The sequence below is a fragment of the Pectinophora gossypiella genome, chromosome 11 (assembly GCF_024362695.1).
Source record: "Pectinophora gossypiella chromosome 11, ilPecGoss1.1, whole genome shotgun sequence".
NCBI classification, from domain to species: domain Eukaryota; kingdom Metazoa; phylum Arthropoda; class Insecta; order Lepidoptera; family Gelechiidae; genus Pectinophora; species Pectinophora gossypiella.
In genome coordinates, this window is record NC_065414.1 from 10,505,292 (window position 1) to 10,522,224 (window position 16,933).

Sequence of the window (16,933 nt, forward strand, 5' to 3'; positions counted from 1 at the left end):
TAATATTTACATAATATAGTACTTACTGTAATACTATTATTGGCAATCAAAAAAGTAACATTACTGTTTTATTTCCAGTTCCAAAAATCCAGCGAGCACGCGCTGTTCAGCAACTCGGTGGTTGACGTGTTCACTCAACTGACGCAGTGCTTCGATGTGGTATCCAAGTTGGAGTGTCCAGACCCAGAGATCTGGAAGCGGTATATGAAGAGATTCGCCAAGACCATCGTCAAGGTGTTAGTCGCCTACGCTGATATCGTCAAGAAAGAATTCCCAGAACATTTGAAGGAAGAACGCGTGGTATGTTTGTTAAAAAACATTTCTAATAGTAGTTGAATGTGAACTCATTGCTTGAAAATCATCTCTAAAATAATTAAGTGAAGTCAACTGCTTAAACTTACAAAAATGCATTTTCAGCCAAGAGTCATTCTCTTAATCATTTTTACCTTGGAATTTAAAATGACATCCTTTTTTCCAGGCATGCATTCTCATGAACAACATCCAGCAACTGCGAGTACAGCTCGAGAAAATGTTCGAAGCTATGGGTGGTACTAAGTTAGAACGAGACGCAGCTGATATACTCAACGACCTGCAACAAAGCCTCAACAACACGCTTGATGAACTCGCTTCTATGTTTGCTATTAGGTAATTTCTTGAAGGCAAAAGTTTCAGATTTGTATTTCTAGATTATCTTATTGTGTGCTGGGAGATGACTAAATTATAAATGTATTATTGCCATAAAAAAAAAAGAATTGGATAATGACACCTGTTGTGGCTCCGCACGCGCGTTGTCGTCTCGTCACTAAATGTCAATTTGTACTTTGATGAGTGTGTTATTAGTAATAATAATCTCTCACCGATTTCTACAAAATCGAGAACATTTGATATTAATCACTTGCTTTAAATCATTACAGTCTCGAAGTAAGAATAACTGCCAGTGTGAAGGAACTGGGTGACTTGCTACAAAAGGTGGGAGGTGGGGGTGCGCCTGGAGCTCCACAGCCTCCTGCTCATCACGAAGCCGATGAAGTACTAAGACCACTCATGGACATTCTTGTAAGTGACACTTCACAACACATTTATAGGATACCTTCATTTTTTGCTTTGATTCTTAATTGGAGTCAGCACAGTGTGATTCCTTTCTTTAATAGTTAATACATCGTTACTTTTACACTCACTTCTCTCGTATTCATATCACCCTTTGTATAAAGGATAATCGATCAGTCAGGTTTTAGTCTTCGTCCTCCCCTTTCCACAGGTACTTCAAACTACACTTTCTTCGCATGTCTATGATCACTTAGCGTTACAGACTTGTTTTTACTTGGATATCCATTTGAATAACTAAATATTTGAAGTGAAGAATCTTATTTCAAGTTAGTTCTTAATACAAAACAAGTTAGTTCTTATTCCAATTTCACTTTATTTACTTATTTGTGGAGCAGTACCTACAAAATGTTTTGGGAATACTGATTATCCATCGTGTTGTAGCCCCAGACGACTCTAGTAGCCAAGCACGAGTATGAAGACATTTTGTTTGAATAGATCAAAATGAGTGAAGTGTAAAGTGGCGTGTTTAGGACTTTTATTTAAGTATTGCGAATTTAATTTGCTGTTTTAACAAATACAATTTATTTACAGGACGGTTCGCTAACAATGTACGCCGAGTCCTGTGAAAAGACTGTACTAAAACGACTGCTGAAGGAATTGTGGAAAATTGTAATGAAGATATTAGAAAAGACTGTTGTGCTTCCGCCTATGACTGACAAGACGGTATGTATATGTTTATGTGACCAGACTCATAAATAACAAGCTTTTATATTCACAGAAATTTTGATCAAAATTGTGCCACTAGTCTGGCACTGACTTTTGTGTTCACATCTAACAAGCTATTTAACCAAGGCGTATTTAGTTTTCGTCTTAGCGTCGAAATTGTGAAAGTTGTTGCTTTGTGAAAGTCTCCGTATGTATAATGTCTACGGATAAAGAATAACAAAAGACATTTTCGGACTATTTTTAAATGAATATAATTTATATTTACATCTTAAAAAACAAAATAATATACAATCTGTCAATTAATACTAAAAAATAATAATAATTAACTAAACATTGTAGCTGTATCAGGGATTTTTAAATAGTTTATTCGTGACCGAGATCATAAATTATTAATAATTTGCTATAAACTAAAATTTTATGACTAAAACTCATGCTTGTTTTCTAATAGATATAACTCTAAAAGCATTCACATGTTTAGCCATACTTTAAAATACACTTTATTATCTACAACGTTGTAAAATCAAAGCTTTATGCAATCATAAATATGAATATAATCATGCAATATAATAACCGCGAAAAATAAATCTTAAAAATGATGTTTAATATCGTCGGATGATGTCCATTTTGGCACGAGTTTAAAGCGTCATGTCATCTTCTTATTAAATTCTTGTTTGGCTAAAGTATTTCTAGGTCAGCATATCCGGATGACTGAAAATACACCAACGATAGTCAGAAACAAGTTTAATTATGTTGGCAAATCTATCTAAAATATTTGTATAACCGACATTGACCGTATTTCTACAGATGATGTTGAAGAATCTAACGAATAACGCCAAGAATTTAGCAGCTAACGCGAAGATTGAAGACATGACACAGCTGTTTAAGAGTACCGTCGGCAAGCAAGACGTCAAACATGCGCTCTCTGGAGTCATGGATATTTCTAAAGAGGTATTTGAAATATGCTAACTACAGTTCTTTGTTACAACAAATTGTGATAATTCTTTGTTCTTGAAAATGAATCACACATGCCCTTGATCAACTGTGCAGAACTGCGATTCACAAGTCTATTTTTGATTCAGTAATATAACAGTCTTGTCGTTCGCTTGAGATTTTTACAGGCTGATGACATGTGTACGCATTTTACTAAACGATATCGTTTTACGACTCCCGAAATATAAATGAGATTCAAAGTTTTTTCTTTGAATACAGATATTGCCTTGAAATTTCATTGACAACTTTTTACCACATTTTTTGTAAATTTGAATGTAAAAATTATAAACCTAAAACCTTAATAAACATTTATCACAATAATTTCCATTGAATATCTACTATATCTGATAATTCATGAAACGACGGCGTTTTGACTGTCATGCATATTTCTTACAGCATCTATCTGCAGAGAAGAGTTTAACACCCAAGCAATGCGCAGTTCTTGATGCAGCATTGGACACCATCAAGTTATACTTCCATGCCGGTGGCAACGGCCTCAAGAAGACTTTCTTGGAGAAGAGTCCGGAACTACAGTCGTTGAGATACGCTCTCAGTCTTTACACCCAGACCACGGACACGCTGATTCGAACGTTCGTGACGAGTCAGCAAAATCAAGGTAAATTTCATTGATTTGGATGTAAAGTAACTTTTAAAACTATTTATTTTTAACATGACGTCATCTAATTACCAAAAAGCGTGAAGTCATGTCGTTATTACAAATATTTCATACTTAATTATTGGGTAATTCATAACTGTTTAGACTGTTGGAATGTAAATCAGCACGAGACAATGCAATATGTTGTATCTTGAATCTCGAAAGAACAGGGGTTAATGGATTGCCATTTGCCAAACTGGCAAGTACATTAGTTCTGACGTTAATGTGTTTAAATATAGATGCGGCTGTGGCAGAAGAAGGCACCGTGGGTGAAATATCTCTTCAAGTGGATCTGTTCACTCATCCTGGTACTGGCGAACACAAGATCACTGTCAAAGGTAAAATTATATTTTAGTGTAATATTTCTATATAAGAAATGTGCATTATTCAATGCTCTTTAGTCTGTACCAAGCTAAGTTTTTGTCTTATTTTGTATATCCTGATCCTTTGTCACATTAAAGTCTCATCGGTTACAGAAGCCCATCCTGCGCCCTTTTATTATTATTAACTGTGTATTATTAACTGTATTGATGGATTTTTATAGTTAAGACAACATAATCTTTATATGATATTTATGGTGTAATAGACACTTCTATGTGATAGGATGGACGTTAGACTTGGTCTTTTCACGGCATACGATTATAATAAAATACAGTGGGATTAATATTATGTTATTTACCATCCTTTCAGTGGTGGCAGCCAACGATCTGAAGTGGGTTATAGCAAGTGGCATGTTCCGGCCTTTCATCGAGGTCAACCTCATCGGGCCTCACCTAGCAGATAAGAAGAGAAAATTCGCCACCAAATCTAAAGCCAACAACTGGAGTCCGAAATTCAATGAGACCTTCCACTTGTAAGTACACAGAGGTAGTTTTGAGAAAGCTTACCCATGTAAGCCATGTAAGACTACAGTCCATACTGTACTCTGCACTAACTGTTAAGATATTATTATTTCCTCTGATGTGCCCTATAATGCCTTAATCACTCTGGCACTTTGTAGTGAGTGTTCAGTTACTGGGTGATTGTCTTTACTGCACCGGTGTTTTAGCCATGTAGCATCCACCTAGTTACATGTAGCGTTCTCCGTTCTAGGCAAATTTTGAAATAAGCCACATTAACAGAATTATAATGCTAAATATTTCGCCACACAGCATGGTGAGCGCAACAGAACAATTGGAACTGTTTGAGCTTCACGTCTGCGTGAGAGATTATTGCTTCGCCCGTGAAGACAGACTGGTCGGGGTTGCTGTTATGCGTCTCGCTGATATTGTTGAACAGGTAAATAATTAATAACATGTAACTTTATTTTAAAAATACCATGTCGTATTTTTCAGTCGTAAACATGACACAATGTTAGGCCCTAAGACATGTGGAACACAAATTATTATTGAAAATAATTTTGAGATGATAAACAGCTCCGATAGCAACTTCTTACTGCAAATCGCTAATTCTGTTGATTTTTTGTTTACAGGGTAGTGCCGCTTGCTGGCTACCGCTCGGCACGCGCGTAAAGATGGACGAAACAGGCTGGACGATCCTTCGAATCCTGTCTCAGAGGCACAGTGACGAGGTTGCCAAGGAGTTTGTCAAGCTCAAGTCAGAAATGCGGTCAGAAGCACCCGCGGGCCAAAGTCAAGGACCATCGTGAAACCTATAAGAACCAAACACGTGCCACAAATTCAGCAAAAGCTTAGCAAAGCTTATCCGTAAGGATCGAATCTTCCAGCTTCAGGACTACGGCTGGAATGAACCGGTTGTGAAGTCTACTTCGTGTTTGCTTCGAAGTACTAGAAAGCGTTACACAAGACTAAGTTTGGATAAAGGGAAAACCAGATCTTGCACCTCTCCGAGTAAAGGAGACTATGAGTGGAGAATATCAAAAGTGACATTCGGCGCTCCGGCAGTTCCCGGTCAGGTCGTTTGTTTGTTTCCTTATAATCTCGTTATTGAGATTCGTTTTGTAAATAAATTACTGTGTTAAGTTACGCGACTAGTAGAATATTTTGCACAAATTCGTAAACATTAGCATAAAAGACTGACCGTAGGCGGCTGCGAGCGCCGCGTCGTCCAAATCTCTTTAGGTATTCAGTAAAACATTGTGCACTTTTATTTCGTTTTCTTCTTTAGTCATATCATGTGTAAATTCAAAACTGTTAACGTTTTAATCATTGTTCTTAATTTTGACAATTTTATTATCTAATATTTCAATTTGAATAATCCTAAATGTTTTCTACTTATGATGGATAATTTGCTAACTTTACTGGATTCGTAAAACGGTGGACGCGTTACACACGATTTATGTAATAATATTTATATGGACCAAACTGTCATAAATACGGATGCATTAATCCTTAACCCTTAATATTACTGCATAATTATTTATCTAACTAATCATCTACTCGTTATACATGTACAGTATAATAATATATGGCCTTATGTAAATTATTTCCCTCGTTTGTTGGTATACTTTGCTTATGTCTGGTTAGTAAAGTGTTATCGATATAATATTGAGTGTTGAGAACTGCGTTTATATTCTTCCTTTCGGTAACTGCGTGGTGTATAGGATTATGCGTCGTAAGCATGTTCGTTAGGAGATGAGTGTTCTAAAATGGAATTAATATAGAGATAGCTATGAGTTATTCTAAAGTGTACGGTCTTGTCATCGTTTATCCTTTATGTCCCGTTCCGAGTGTCAACATCGCATGTGGTTCATTTCAATATCTTACTGACGTGTAAATACCAACTATAAAAATGTTATTAAACTAAATATACCTATATCACAACTTTGCTCTTACTTTTAATACGCTTGGCCTGTTCAATGTGTAATCTCAAATCTCTTATGTCTTTATGTATATTATAATTGAAAATTGTGATATTGTTATAAATTGAAGTACATCATTATCGTCGTGAATATTTAATATTTAAATCTGTTTCATATAATATGTTAAATTCATGAATCAACTGTTGAAATCTGGTGTCGTTCCAGAACAAAATCATTTTCATTTACAGGGCACTGATGGATTTGTTTACAAAAATAAATTTTCAATACCTGTAAAATCAATTTATGAACAATATTTCCATTAAAATTCCATCTTCATATTTCTTTGATTGACTGTTTGTATCAGTCAGTGCTCAATAATAATTTGTTAAGACTCTTGTAATGGTGGTCAGTGATGAAGAATTGTTGATATAACAAATATTTAAAATAAAATAAAATCACAGTCCAAAACTCAAAGACACAGTGTTTGATATCGTCACATAAATAAATTTAGTGTGTGTATATTCTCAATTCCACTTGACATTCGACTTTATTTCTAATACATATTTAAATATGCGCTGAAAGCATTATCATAATGTGAATGTATAGCATGCATTTTATGGTGTTTCAATTCGTCAGTCTCATTTTATAATACTGTTTTATAAATACAATTGAATTTACCTTTAGCAATAATGCAGTATACGATACAAGGTAATATCTTTTAAGACATACTTTTCTTGTTGTTGATGTGTCGTTTTGTATATTTACTCTTAGACACATAAATAGGATACCTTTCAACGCTATATTTTTAACGACTGTGTCTATTTTAGTATCCAGTGGGAATGTTTTGGCTGTTCTTCTGTACCGGATGGAAGACATCTTTATTATGGAATTTTTCATAGTTTCCACAAATTATTCGGTCGAGTGGCTTTGACAATATACGCGATGTGTAGAAGCACATCACTTAACAACACGGGAGTTAGATTTTCTAAATATTAGCATTTATCATGGATTACATATCTGTAGATAGAGAATGTGGTTTGTCTAGTCCAAATCTCAATATATTAAATATATATTTACTCGTCTTAACTAACTAATGAAAGTTTTTTTATTCATTATTTGTATTTTCCGAGTCGACTGAATCTGTGTAACTATAGCGTAATAGTGAAAATTAATACTTAACAGAATTTAAAATTCAATTCGCATTGTGTTTCGTAGCGTTCCTACATTCTATTCAATGTACTAACGAACACGACAATTTGGTAAAAAATAAAATGTTTCGATTAATAAACTGTTTGTCCATTTCAATAATCAAAAATATGTAACTCATAAATTAATTACTTAAAAAATACATTTAAGCGTGCGATATTACATTGAAAAGAGTAATACCTATAGTTCCTTTTGCCATTGGCATAACATATATTATAATCTCCTCTGGTAGATTTCCGATCAGTTTTAGTTCTCATGATGCAAAAATTGTTGATCACAAGTCACACCGGTGATAATAATTCATTGAATCATTCATTTGTAAATACTTTCTCGTCGCGTACGTCCATCGCTATGTGAATGGAAGGCAACTATGTTGATGGGATCGTGTGATATCTACATAAACAAAATATATCAGTATTATGTTCGATGTACGTTAATGTTAACTAATAAAAATTGTTACGGATATTACAGATTGAAAGGGTAATGAAAGAGATTTCAATGTCTCCATTGAAAATGAAAGAACAGTGATAACTGCTTCTCGCTAATATGTTAAAACTTCTCTGTATGTTACCATCAACAATCTGCAGAATCAGTAACGGATCATACACGTATCTATGAAATATCAATAATAGTCCTTACGTTCCCAAAAATAACAGTTTATGAAGATATTGCGAATCGAGCTAGAGTAAAAGAAATGCGCACAGTATTCATTGTAAACTCATCAAATATATAAAACAAATTGACACATAAACCTTTACCATTTGACAATACTTGGTAAATATAATTTTTAAGTGTAAAATGTGATCGTCACATGCATCGGCATCATTGTAAGTCTGTTACGCTCCAACTTTAGTATTAAAATCACTAAACATTGCATATATCTTTGTATAAATGCATATATGTAAATGTTACATGTTTAAACACATTATTGAATTTAGAATTTTTATGAAAAAATAAATAAATATCCGTATTTCAAATAAAGTTTGTGTTTTATTTTTGTTTGTTTAGAACGGGAGTTTGTTTTGCTTTCCTGTTTGGCTGAACGATTGGATTCCATTGATAATTATACGACCAGATGGTTTCAAAGCGGTACTGCAATGACGTATGTCGAACGAAACACTTGTTCGCCAATAAACACGTATAGCAACTGCGTCAGAAGCTAGTTGGAACACTTCTTCTAGTAATAAATAAACAGTTATAAACACTGAACATTTCATAAACAAAGAAGAGTTTCTATTTTCTTCATTTTTCGCTTTAAATTACACAACAGAAATTCCTACATTGGAAGCAACTTTCATACTTTTCTCCGGGCAAAATTAACGAAATTCTGTAGGCGCTGAATCACGAATTTCCTCTGAAATTCTCACGGATTATCACACAGTTTATTTAGGTAACAATCGGATCGGAACGCAGACACTCCTACACACTGCATACTCTTGGTTACGCGGCCGCTGTGACGTCACACTTGGCCGGGCGAGGGGGGATGAGGCAAGAAGCAGGGGAAGAAAGTGGTATATTTAAAAACGTCATTCATTCATAAAGTCTGTTAACCATTGCAAGTCGGCTAACAGTCGCGTACGCACGTGCCCGGACGATTCGCGCGCTATTTTCGTACGCTCTTGAGTACTTCGAAAGTTCGTGTTGTGTTCTTGTGAAAATGAGCGGCAACTTCTTGACGATCCCCGGGGACGACCCGATACAGAAGCGATCTCGGGTAAGGCTTCGTTGCATGCATTAGTGGATTATTTATGTAAACAGCTGTCACTTGTTTGCATTGGTTTTCCTCGTCACGTTTTTATAATGCACGTAGACTGACATAGGTGCATAGAGACGTAGAAATTTATTTGTTACATAATTGTTTCTAAATAATTAGTTCCGCATTGTGATTTTGATTTATGTTACTTTTGTTTATTAAAACTAACGAAGAAGTAGTTAAATTCAGTACATAGGCGTAGGCGTAGGTTATGCACTTACTAGGTAAGGTACCCTTAAGTCACATATTCACTAACTGTCAAGTGAGACTGTGATCAAACGCAAAAAATATCTTAATTAAAAAAACACACTAAAGTTATTCTTGCTACTAGTAATAAGCTCGTAAGTAAGTACCTTGTACTTCTGTTTTATTTCCAATCTCCAATTTGAAACAAAAGAAAATTACCTCCAAATTTCAACAAAAAAAAAAATCAGTTAGATTCAAAATCAGTAAGTCGGATACCTTGGGAGGTACACGTTATTTACGGAGTATGATGATTCAGTTAAATTCAGTTGTGCCTTGCAAGGTATAAATTATTTCCGGATTGTGATAATTCGGTTGGATTCAGTTGTACCTTGGAAGCTACACATTATTTACGGATTATGATGATTTAGTTAGATTCAGTTGTCTTATAAGCTACACATTATATCCGGATTGTGATAATTCAGTTAGTTTCAGTTGTACCTTGGAAGGTACACGTTATTGACGGATTAATAATATTGCAAGAACAGTTTAATACAAGATTAAAGAAAGCTTAGAACACTGCTATGGCTTTTGCAGATACACCTTATTTAAAACAAAGTTTCCTTAAGAAGGCTCCGGTAATCCCTATTTGAGTCACCTGAACCGGAAGATAAGTGTTATGGAAAATTAAAAATCTTGCACGAGACACTAAATAACTTTTTAAAGAATGCATTCGTGATATCTGACATATCCCTACACACTTATATAAACTCATGACTGTAATCCCTAATGGGGTAGGCTGAGCCAAAGTGATCAGAAGCCAACTTGCAGCTTTCGATACAGGTCCTGATGTATGACAAGCAGGTTATCATCCATAATTATGGTGCTTTTATAAAGGAAAGACACAACTAATTCTATGTTAGGTTTTACGAGTTGCCTGGAAAGCTGAACGCGTTTTGTTCTATATTTGCTCCTAATTATTTTAGTTTAAAAAATTCAATAAAATTATATAGGTATTTGAGCAATATACAATACCTACAATAGGCTAGTTTCCAACTAGTCAAATCACTTACTTTTTACTAAATTTCAACACACGAAATTTAATCACTATGGAATTTGTATGAAAAAGGAACCTGAGACGTCATAGAAAAACGTGATAAAATATCGGACTTTTTTACGTATTTCTTGATTAAAATTCAGAAATAAGTTAAATAGTAAAAAGAAAATGTTTTTCGTTAGTTTTACACTGTCTTTATTTAGTAATTAGAATTTAATATTTTATCTTGAACCTATTACACGGCCCAATTACAGTCATACCAATAAGAAACAATCAAGCGGTGAACGTGTGTATAAAAGTATTTGACAGCCAAAATTGAGACCAATTGTCAAATAATTCGATTCGACTTTACTTGGCTGACAAAATATCTACACGTGTTCATCGCTTCATCGCTTTTTTATTCTGTTGATAAGGCAGTCAATATACCTACAATTGTACTGTGTTCATATATTACTTGTATGACCCAACCGGCTCTATGACCTAGAATGACTCTTAACCTTCGACTGCATGAGACGCCACGCGCCATTTATATCCGTTTAGGGCGTTTGCCCTTTTGAACTGGTTTACATTGAACACTTACCTTTATATAATAGTAATACAGTACTTACAAAATGTTTGACTTGTGTTAATCAACAATCATAATGTTGACATGAATTACTTACTTATATTGTTTCTTACAGGTATGGTTTGAATCGATCTTTATTTTTGTTTTTGGTTGTCTGTGTCGCTTGTATACTGTTCTGGGAGCTAATAACATAGAACACGTTCAGCTGCTTGTCCCGGGCATGTCGTAAAAACCGACAGACAGATTGTGTGCTTATCACCATAAGGTTTATCATATCCAGCTTACGACATCGTATCAACAGTGGCTGCAAGTTGTCTTTGATTACTTGTGGCTCTGCCCACCCCATTAGGGATTACGGGCGTGAGTTTATGTATGTATGTATGTTGGTTGACTGTATCTAGATATCGACCGCAAAGAGTGACTCATTGAAGAATTTGTTTATATAGCACTCACCCGTAGATACAAAGTAAAAATTGAATCAAAAAATTAAACTCGGACAGGATTTGAACCCGTAATTCTTGTCACTCCGACCAAGACCAGTTCGTGACTTTCGTTTTAATTTTCTTTTGTGGCGGGTATTTCATTACGAAAATGGATTGAATGAAACTCTGCTAAGTGCCATTGTTCTTTTGTTTGATTAATTTACTCCAATACCTACTGCGAAAACTTTGAGATCCCTAACAACAGTGAAAGGGGCGGTATTTGCTCAGCAGTGGAAAACTGTAGACTACTTATAGTAGAGACAGATTAGTATAATGGTTCCTTTTGAAGCTACTGGCACGCTGTGAAGGCGACATGACAAAAAAGTACAGCTATTTGTTCATTTAAAGTAGTTATTAATCAATACGAAACTTGATGTGCGGGACGATCGTCAAAACGGCCATGATAACACGCCGTTACTTTAGTAAAATACGTTCCACTATGGCCCTTGGATTCGTGAAATGGCTTAAAGGGATTTATAAACTCCTTTATTATCCTTGAACTTTGTCATTTCAACTAGAACTGGTTCGCAAGTTTGAAAACCATTGGATTACTAATATTGAGATAATAAGTACCCACGGAATATTAGAAAGAGGATGGAAGGGTCAAGGGAGTATGAGCTATTTGGTCACTTTGCACTCCACCCGCCCGCAAACTTTACGACGCACGGAGCTAAACTATAGTATATTAAAAGGGTCGTCTTGTGTGTTTTAACCTGCAGGGCAATTATATATTTGTTATTTGTTTTGTATTTGATACTGTGGTGTCCTTTTATAATAAACGTTTCTTTCTTTCTTTCAAAAAATCAAATATCGACTATCATGCAAGGAGATTCCACATATCACAGGAATGCTAATCGGTTGTTTATAAAAACAAAACACATCTTTTGCATTACCTATGGAATTTGAGGAGCAGTAGAGTTATCTATGGACAATAGTTTGAAAATAAAGATATTTGAATTTTGAATTTAGAGCTTCTATCTGTTTGCAGAAGTAGTAGTAAAAGAGAGCGGGGTTAAACCGGCGACAGCGGTTCCCATGGAGAAGGGTATTTCCATCCTCTTTCTTCTATTCCGTGTATGTATGTACCTCTTACTGGACGTAACTTTAAATTATCCCAATAGTCACTAAACAGCCTCAACGTAATATAAACGAAAGTCATTCGACTTTTAAATTTTACCTACGGTATACAAAAGTACTTCTAAGCCTAAGTTGTAATTAGGTATTTCGTTAATTTCGGGATCAGTTTAGCTAACCTAAAGAAATTCACAAACATCGGTTTTTTACAGAATCTACTACTACCGTCTGAACGGAGAGGAAACCTGTCGAACGTATGAAATTGTTTATTTTTTGGCATCTGCAAGACTTGAACATGACATGATTCGCACAACTTGACGTTTCATTTACAGTTTATCATAATTTTACTTTTTATTCATTTTTTTTCTCAATGTTACTAAACACGCACAAATGCACGTAGTGCGAATACGATGCCACAATAATTATCATTGAATTTTGTTTCATTATTTCCTTACAGAACGAGGTTGATTTTTGATTCGATAAGTGATGTTAAATTGTTTGTCATGTTCACATTACACAACTATTATTTTGTACGGACGGCAACGAACATTGCTGTTAGACTCATAATGGTGCGTTCCCATTGAAGCGAAGCAATGCGGAGCGGAGCAGCATATCACAGTACCGAAGCATAATTTTTCTTGCCATCTTTTATACGATAGTCTCGTAGCCACTCGTCGCTGTTGATTCATCAATAAACCATCAACGATGTTGATGAACGGACTGTCTTCAAAGAAAACTGTAAACTAAGAGTAGTGTCAGAGCGCTGTGTCGATTTCATTGTCATTACCTTATAGCAAAAACTACGTAAGGGTATTCGGGTGTGATTTTTATTAACAAAACCACTCAGTAGACAAGTTAGTTTCAATCAAGGTAAAGATTTGTGGTCTCGATTTTTCCCGAAATCAAATTAATTCATGGATTGATTGACCTGTGTATAGTAGTGGGACGTATATCGACATTGACTTCGCTAGCTGACGTATCTGAATTTTTTGGCGAATGTGATTTACAACTTTTGCCATTTTCAATACGACACAAATTATTTTAGCAAAAAATTGCAGATACGTTACTTTGTAAAGTCAGCCACAATATGGGCAGTACAAGTTAATGAAATAAATTGAGGTTTTGTTGATGAAAATCAACAGTATGTTAGATAACGCCAGATAACCTTAGAAAAACACACAACTGGCTAGTTTTGATTAGTTTATTCCATACGGTTCTACCCCGCGCTGCTTCGTTTCAGTGGTATCTCCGCGCTGCTTCGTTTCAGTGGTATCTCACCTTAAAAATAAAAATGTCAGCTTCTTTTGATGCTGTTTGATCAAAGCCCTGAGCCACTTCAATCGAATTTAGGCACGCCCGTTGTACATTATTAAGTATCAAATGGTCGAGGACCTTTCTTGTTTTATTGGTATTTAGAATCACTTCCTTTGTTCTTCAGTTTAACGCGAATGACCTGGTGGTGGTGGTTGGTTTGGAATTTGTAATAAACAATGCTTATAATGGTATGTTTTGATAGTGTGAGTAGTTGTCGACTACCTTAAAGTCTTCTAATTCCCCGTATCTACCCTATTTCATTGGGATCCCATGGTTGCGCTACCAGCGGGAAATTCGGAGTAGGCAACAAATCATGACAAGTCAACTTTATTATAAACCATTTTGTGAATATACAGGGTGTTAGGGACATCGTAACGAAAAAAAAATGGAACGCCTATTTGATTGTACTAAAAACGATGGTGGGTGTTTTTCTTGTCGCAAATGTTTAATTAAGATTTTGAATTTTTACTGTGCCGCAATGTAAGTTGAACAACGCGGCACACAGACGTTAAACCTACGCACGGCTACGTTACGCGTGCGTGCGTGATACGATGTTGTATCTAGGTAGGAGTTTTCATTCTCTTGTATTTAGATGCTTAGTGGTGCAACGTTTAAAAATGTTGAGTTTGTTGAAGTAGAACACCTACTGCCACGATTTTTCACGCACGGTACCTACCTACCAGTTATTAAAACGTTCCTAACTTATTAACAATAAAAACCCTACTCTTGCCTTACCTTAATTGGTATTCCTTCGGATGAAGTACCTAGGTAGGTACCCTAGAACATGTCACGTCACGTAGGTATGCAACATCGCGTTTCCTCCGCGGTAGGTAGGTATCACACGCACTCACAAACACAACACCTTGCTCTTTAATAAACATCAACAATCTTCCATACTTTTGTGCAGTAAATGGTCTATGATCTATCATCATAGTCGACACTACTCATTTACAGAATAAAACAAACACAAAACACTCACAAACACGAAAAAAATATCCTCGAAAAACATCACGCGATTCGGGTCAAGCTTAGTATTCGACTGAGCGGAAGCGCGCGGCGGCGTTAGCGCAAAGCATCAAAGGCGCGCCGACGACGCGCCGGCCGCGGCCGAGTCGAGCCGACGACTAGACAGAGAGAGAGAAGTATGTTTATGGTGCAAGTGACAGAGAAAGAAATAGTATCTGTTCGTATGCCTACTTTATTGGTGAGCGTTGCCCTTGACCCGTGCGCCGGCTATTCACCTGCGCATAGCTGAAGTTGTAGATACGTTATTATTATTATTGATGACATTGATAAAATTTAATAATTAGTAATTTTTATTTGTTTAAGTATTTTAAATGTGCGTTCTATGCAGCTTAAAACACAATATGGGACTGAAAAAAATCTAATTTTTTTATGAATTTTGCGACACGAAACTTCACTTGATACCTATCAACTCAAAGAAATACCTAGTATCTGTTCGTAATGCCTACTTTATTGGCGCGCGTTGCCCTTGATCCGTGAGGCTTTTCACGTCCGAGTATCCATCAAGACAGATCAAACAAGCCCTAACTCGGAGGTCTTGCGTCCCAGGATCCTTTAATTATGTCTTAGAACCTTCTTGGCCTATGTGGTCCAGTGGTTGAGCGATGGGATGCGGAGGGTCCGGGTTCGTATTCCGGTGGGGACATATCACAAAAATGTGTTTATAAGGCCTTTGGTTGGGACGTTACAGGCTGATCACCTGATTGTCCGAAAGTAAAATGATCCGTGCTTCGGAAGGTACGTTAAGTCGTTGCTCCCGTCTACTAGGTACTTATGTAAGCACGTACCCGTTACATGAATATTGTACACAGAACAGGATAGGTTTAATTAGTTCTTTACTGATGATTTAACAATGAGATTTAAAACACGAATAACTTAGTATGTACTTAGTACCTCGGTACCAACATGTAACAAGAAAAATAAGATCACTCCTCTCGGACAATTTTTTTCTTTGAACATGCCGACATTGCCTACGCGGCGGAGTTGCCGAACTATCGATAGGTAGATTATCAATTGTTGAACTTGAAAATTGTCTAAACTATCGAAAGTAGTGATAGTACATTTAGATCGATACTAGCGATAGTACCGATAGGTCTTGCTTTGTAACAATAATGGGTATTGATCTAAAAGATCTATCGATAGGTACCTACTATTGGTTTTTTTTTACTAGGTATCGATAGAATATCGATAGGCAACACTCTGGCGGAGTGTCCGCCCAATTCTAGACGCGATCTCGCTCGATTTTTGTGTAGCGAGGTTTTGCGTAGGTATTTACATACTAAGTTGGTGGATGGTTGACATAGTAGGTAACTAATTATCTAATCTGTGGTGGTTGTGTTAGTTGGTTGTTAGTTATTCTAATGACAACAAAGAATACAATTATTTACTGTTTCAACTGTTTTAGGTAGATAATGGCCCCGATTCCTATGAGTAAATGAATGAATAACCCGGTCGAATCAAAAAGGTATCTCGCTGGTATGCAAACCGTTTGACGTGTGCTGTCAACTTAATTCTGTCGGTTGTTTTAGATTTCTGCTTAAAATTGACGTGTATTCCATAAATTTTATGCCTGTTGATTATCCGTCCATTTAAGAATAAGAATAAAATAAATTTATAATTTACGATAGACAGAGAAAGAAATAGGATCGGTTCGTAGTGCCTACTTTGTAGGCCGCGCCGCCGCCGCGCCGCCGCCGCCGCCGCCGGCGTGCGGCGCGGGGCGCGCGGAGCGGGGCGTGCGGAGCGGGGCGCGCGGTGCGTGTGGCCGTTGACCCGTTCGAGCAGCTGTTGTCTCCATTACATCGAAAATTTTCGATAATTTGTCATTATTGTTTTTTTTATTGAAATTTGGGTTCTATGCAGCTAAAAGCACAATATGGAATTGAAAATAATTAAAAACAAAACTCAAAATTTCATGAATTTTGCGACGGAAAATTCTACTAGATATTAACTCAGAATCATGGTCTGAATCATCCCTCTCAGTATTCGTTACGATGTCACTAACACCCAGTATAATCGACACAACGCCCATACTTATAGTCGATATGCAACTCAAACCATTTGTTAAGGCTGCAGTCTCCTCAAAATTGAGCCGTT

The 16,933-nt window shown here is 36.2% G+C and overlaps 2 protein-coding genes across 8 annotated transcripts in view; both read left to right on the plus strand.

Moving 5' to 3' along the window:
• The window catches only part of LOC126370515 (protein unc-13 homolog A), a 103,619-nt gene extending 95,253 nt beyond the window's left edge, over positions 1-8,366 (plus strand). For all 7 annotated transcript variants that reach the window (XM_050015381.1, XM_050015379.1, XM_050015384.1 and 4 more), the window contains 10 exons: positions 79-300; positions 479-645; positions 915-1,056; positions 1,639-1,770; positions 2,578-2,721; positions 3,160-3,379; positions 3,658-3,756; positions 4,109-4,271; positions 4,570-4,696; positions 4,890-8,366. In XM_050015381.1, the coding sequence (XP_049871338.1) occupies positions 79-300; positions 479-645; positions 915-1,056; positions 1,639-1,770; positions 2,578-2,721; positions 3,160-3,379; positions 3,658-3,756; positions 4,109-4,271; positions 4,570-4,696; positions 4,890-5,066 (1,593 nt within the window). In that variant the 3' untranslated portion in view covers positions 5,067-8,366. The remainder of the gene's footprint in view (positions 1-78; positions 301-478; positions 646-914; positions 1,057-1,638; positions 1,771-2,577; positions 2,722-3,159; positions 3,380-3,657; positions 3,757-4,108; positions 4,272-4,569; positions 4,697-4,889) is intronic.
• Positions 8,367-8,916: 550 nt separating this feature from the next.
• LOC126370620 (actin-binding Rho-activating protein-like) overlaps positions 8,917-16,933 on the plus strand; it is a 62,437-nt gene continuing 54,420 nt past the window's right edge. Inside the window, exon 1 of the mRNA XM_050015585.1 lies at positions 8,917-9,099. Within this exon, the coding sequence (XP_049871542.1) occupies positions 9,043-9,099 (57 nt within the window). The 5' untranslated portion in view covers positions 8,917-9,042. The remainder of the gene's footprint in view (positions 9,100-16,933) is intronic.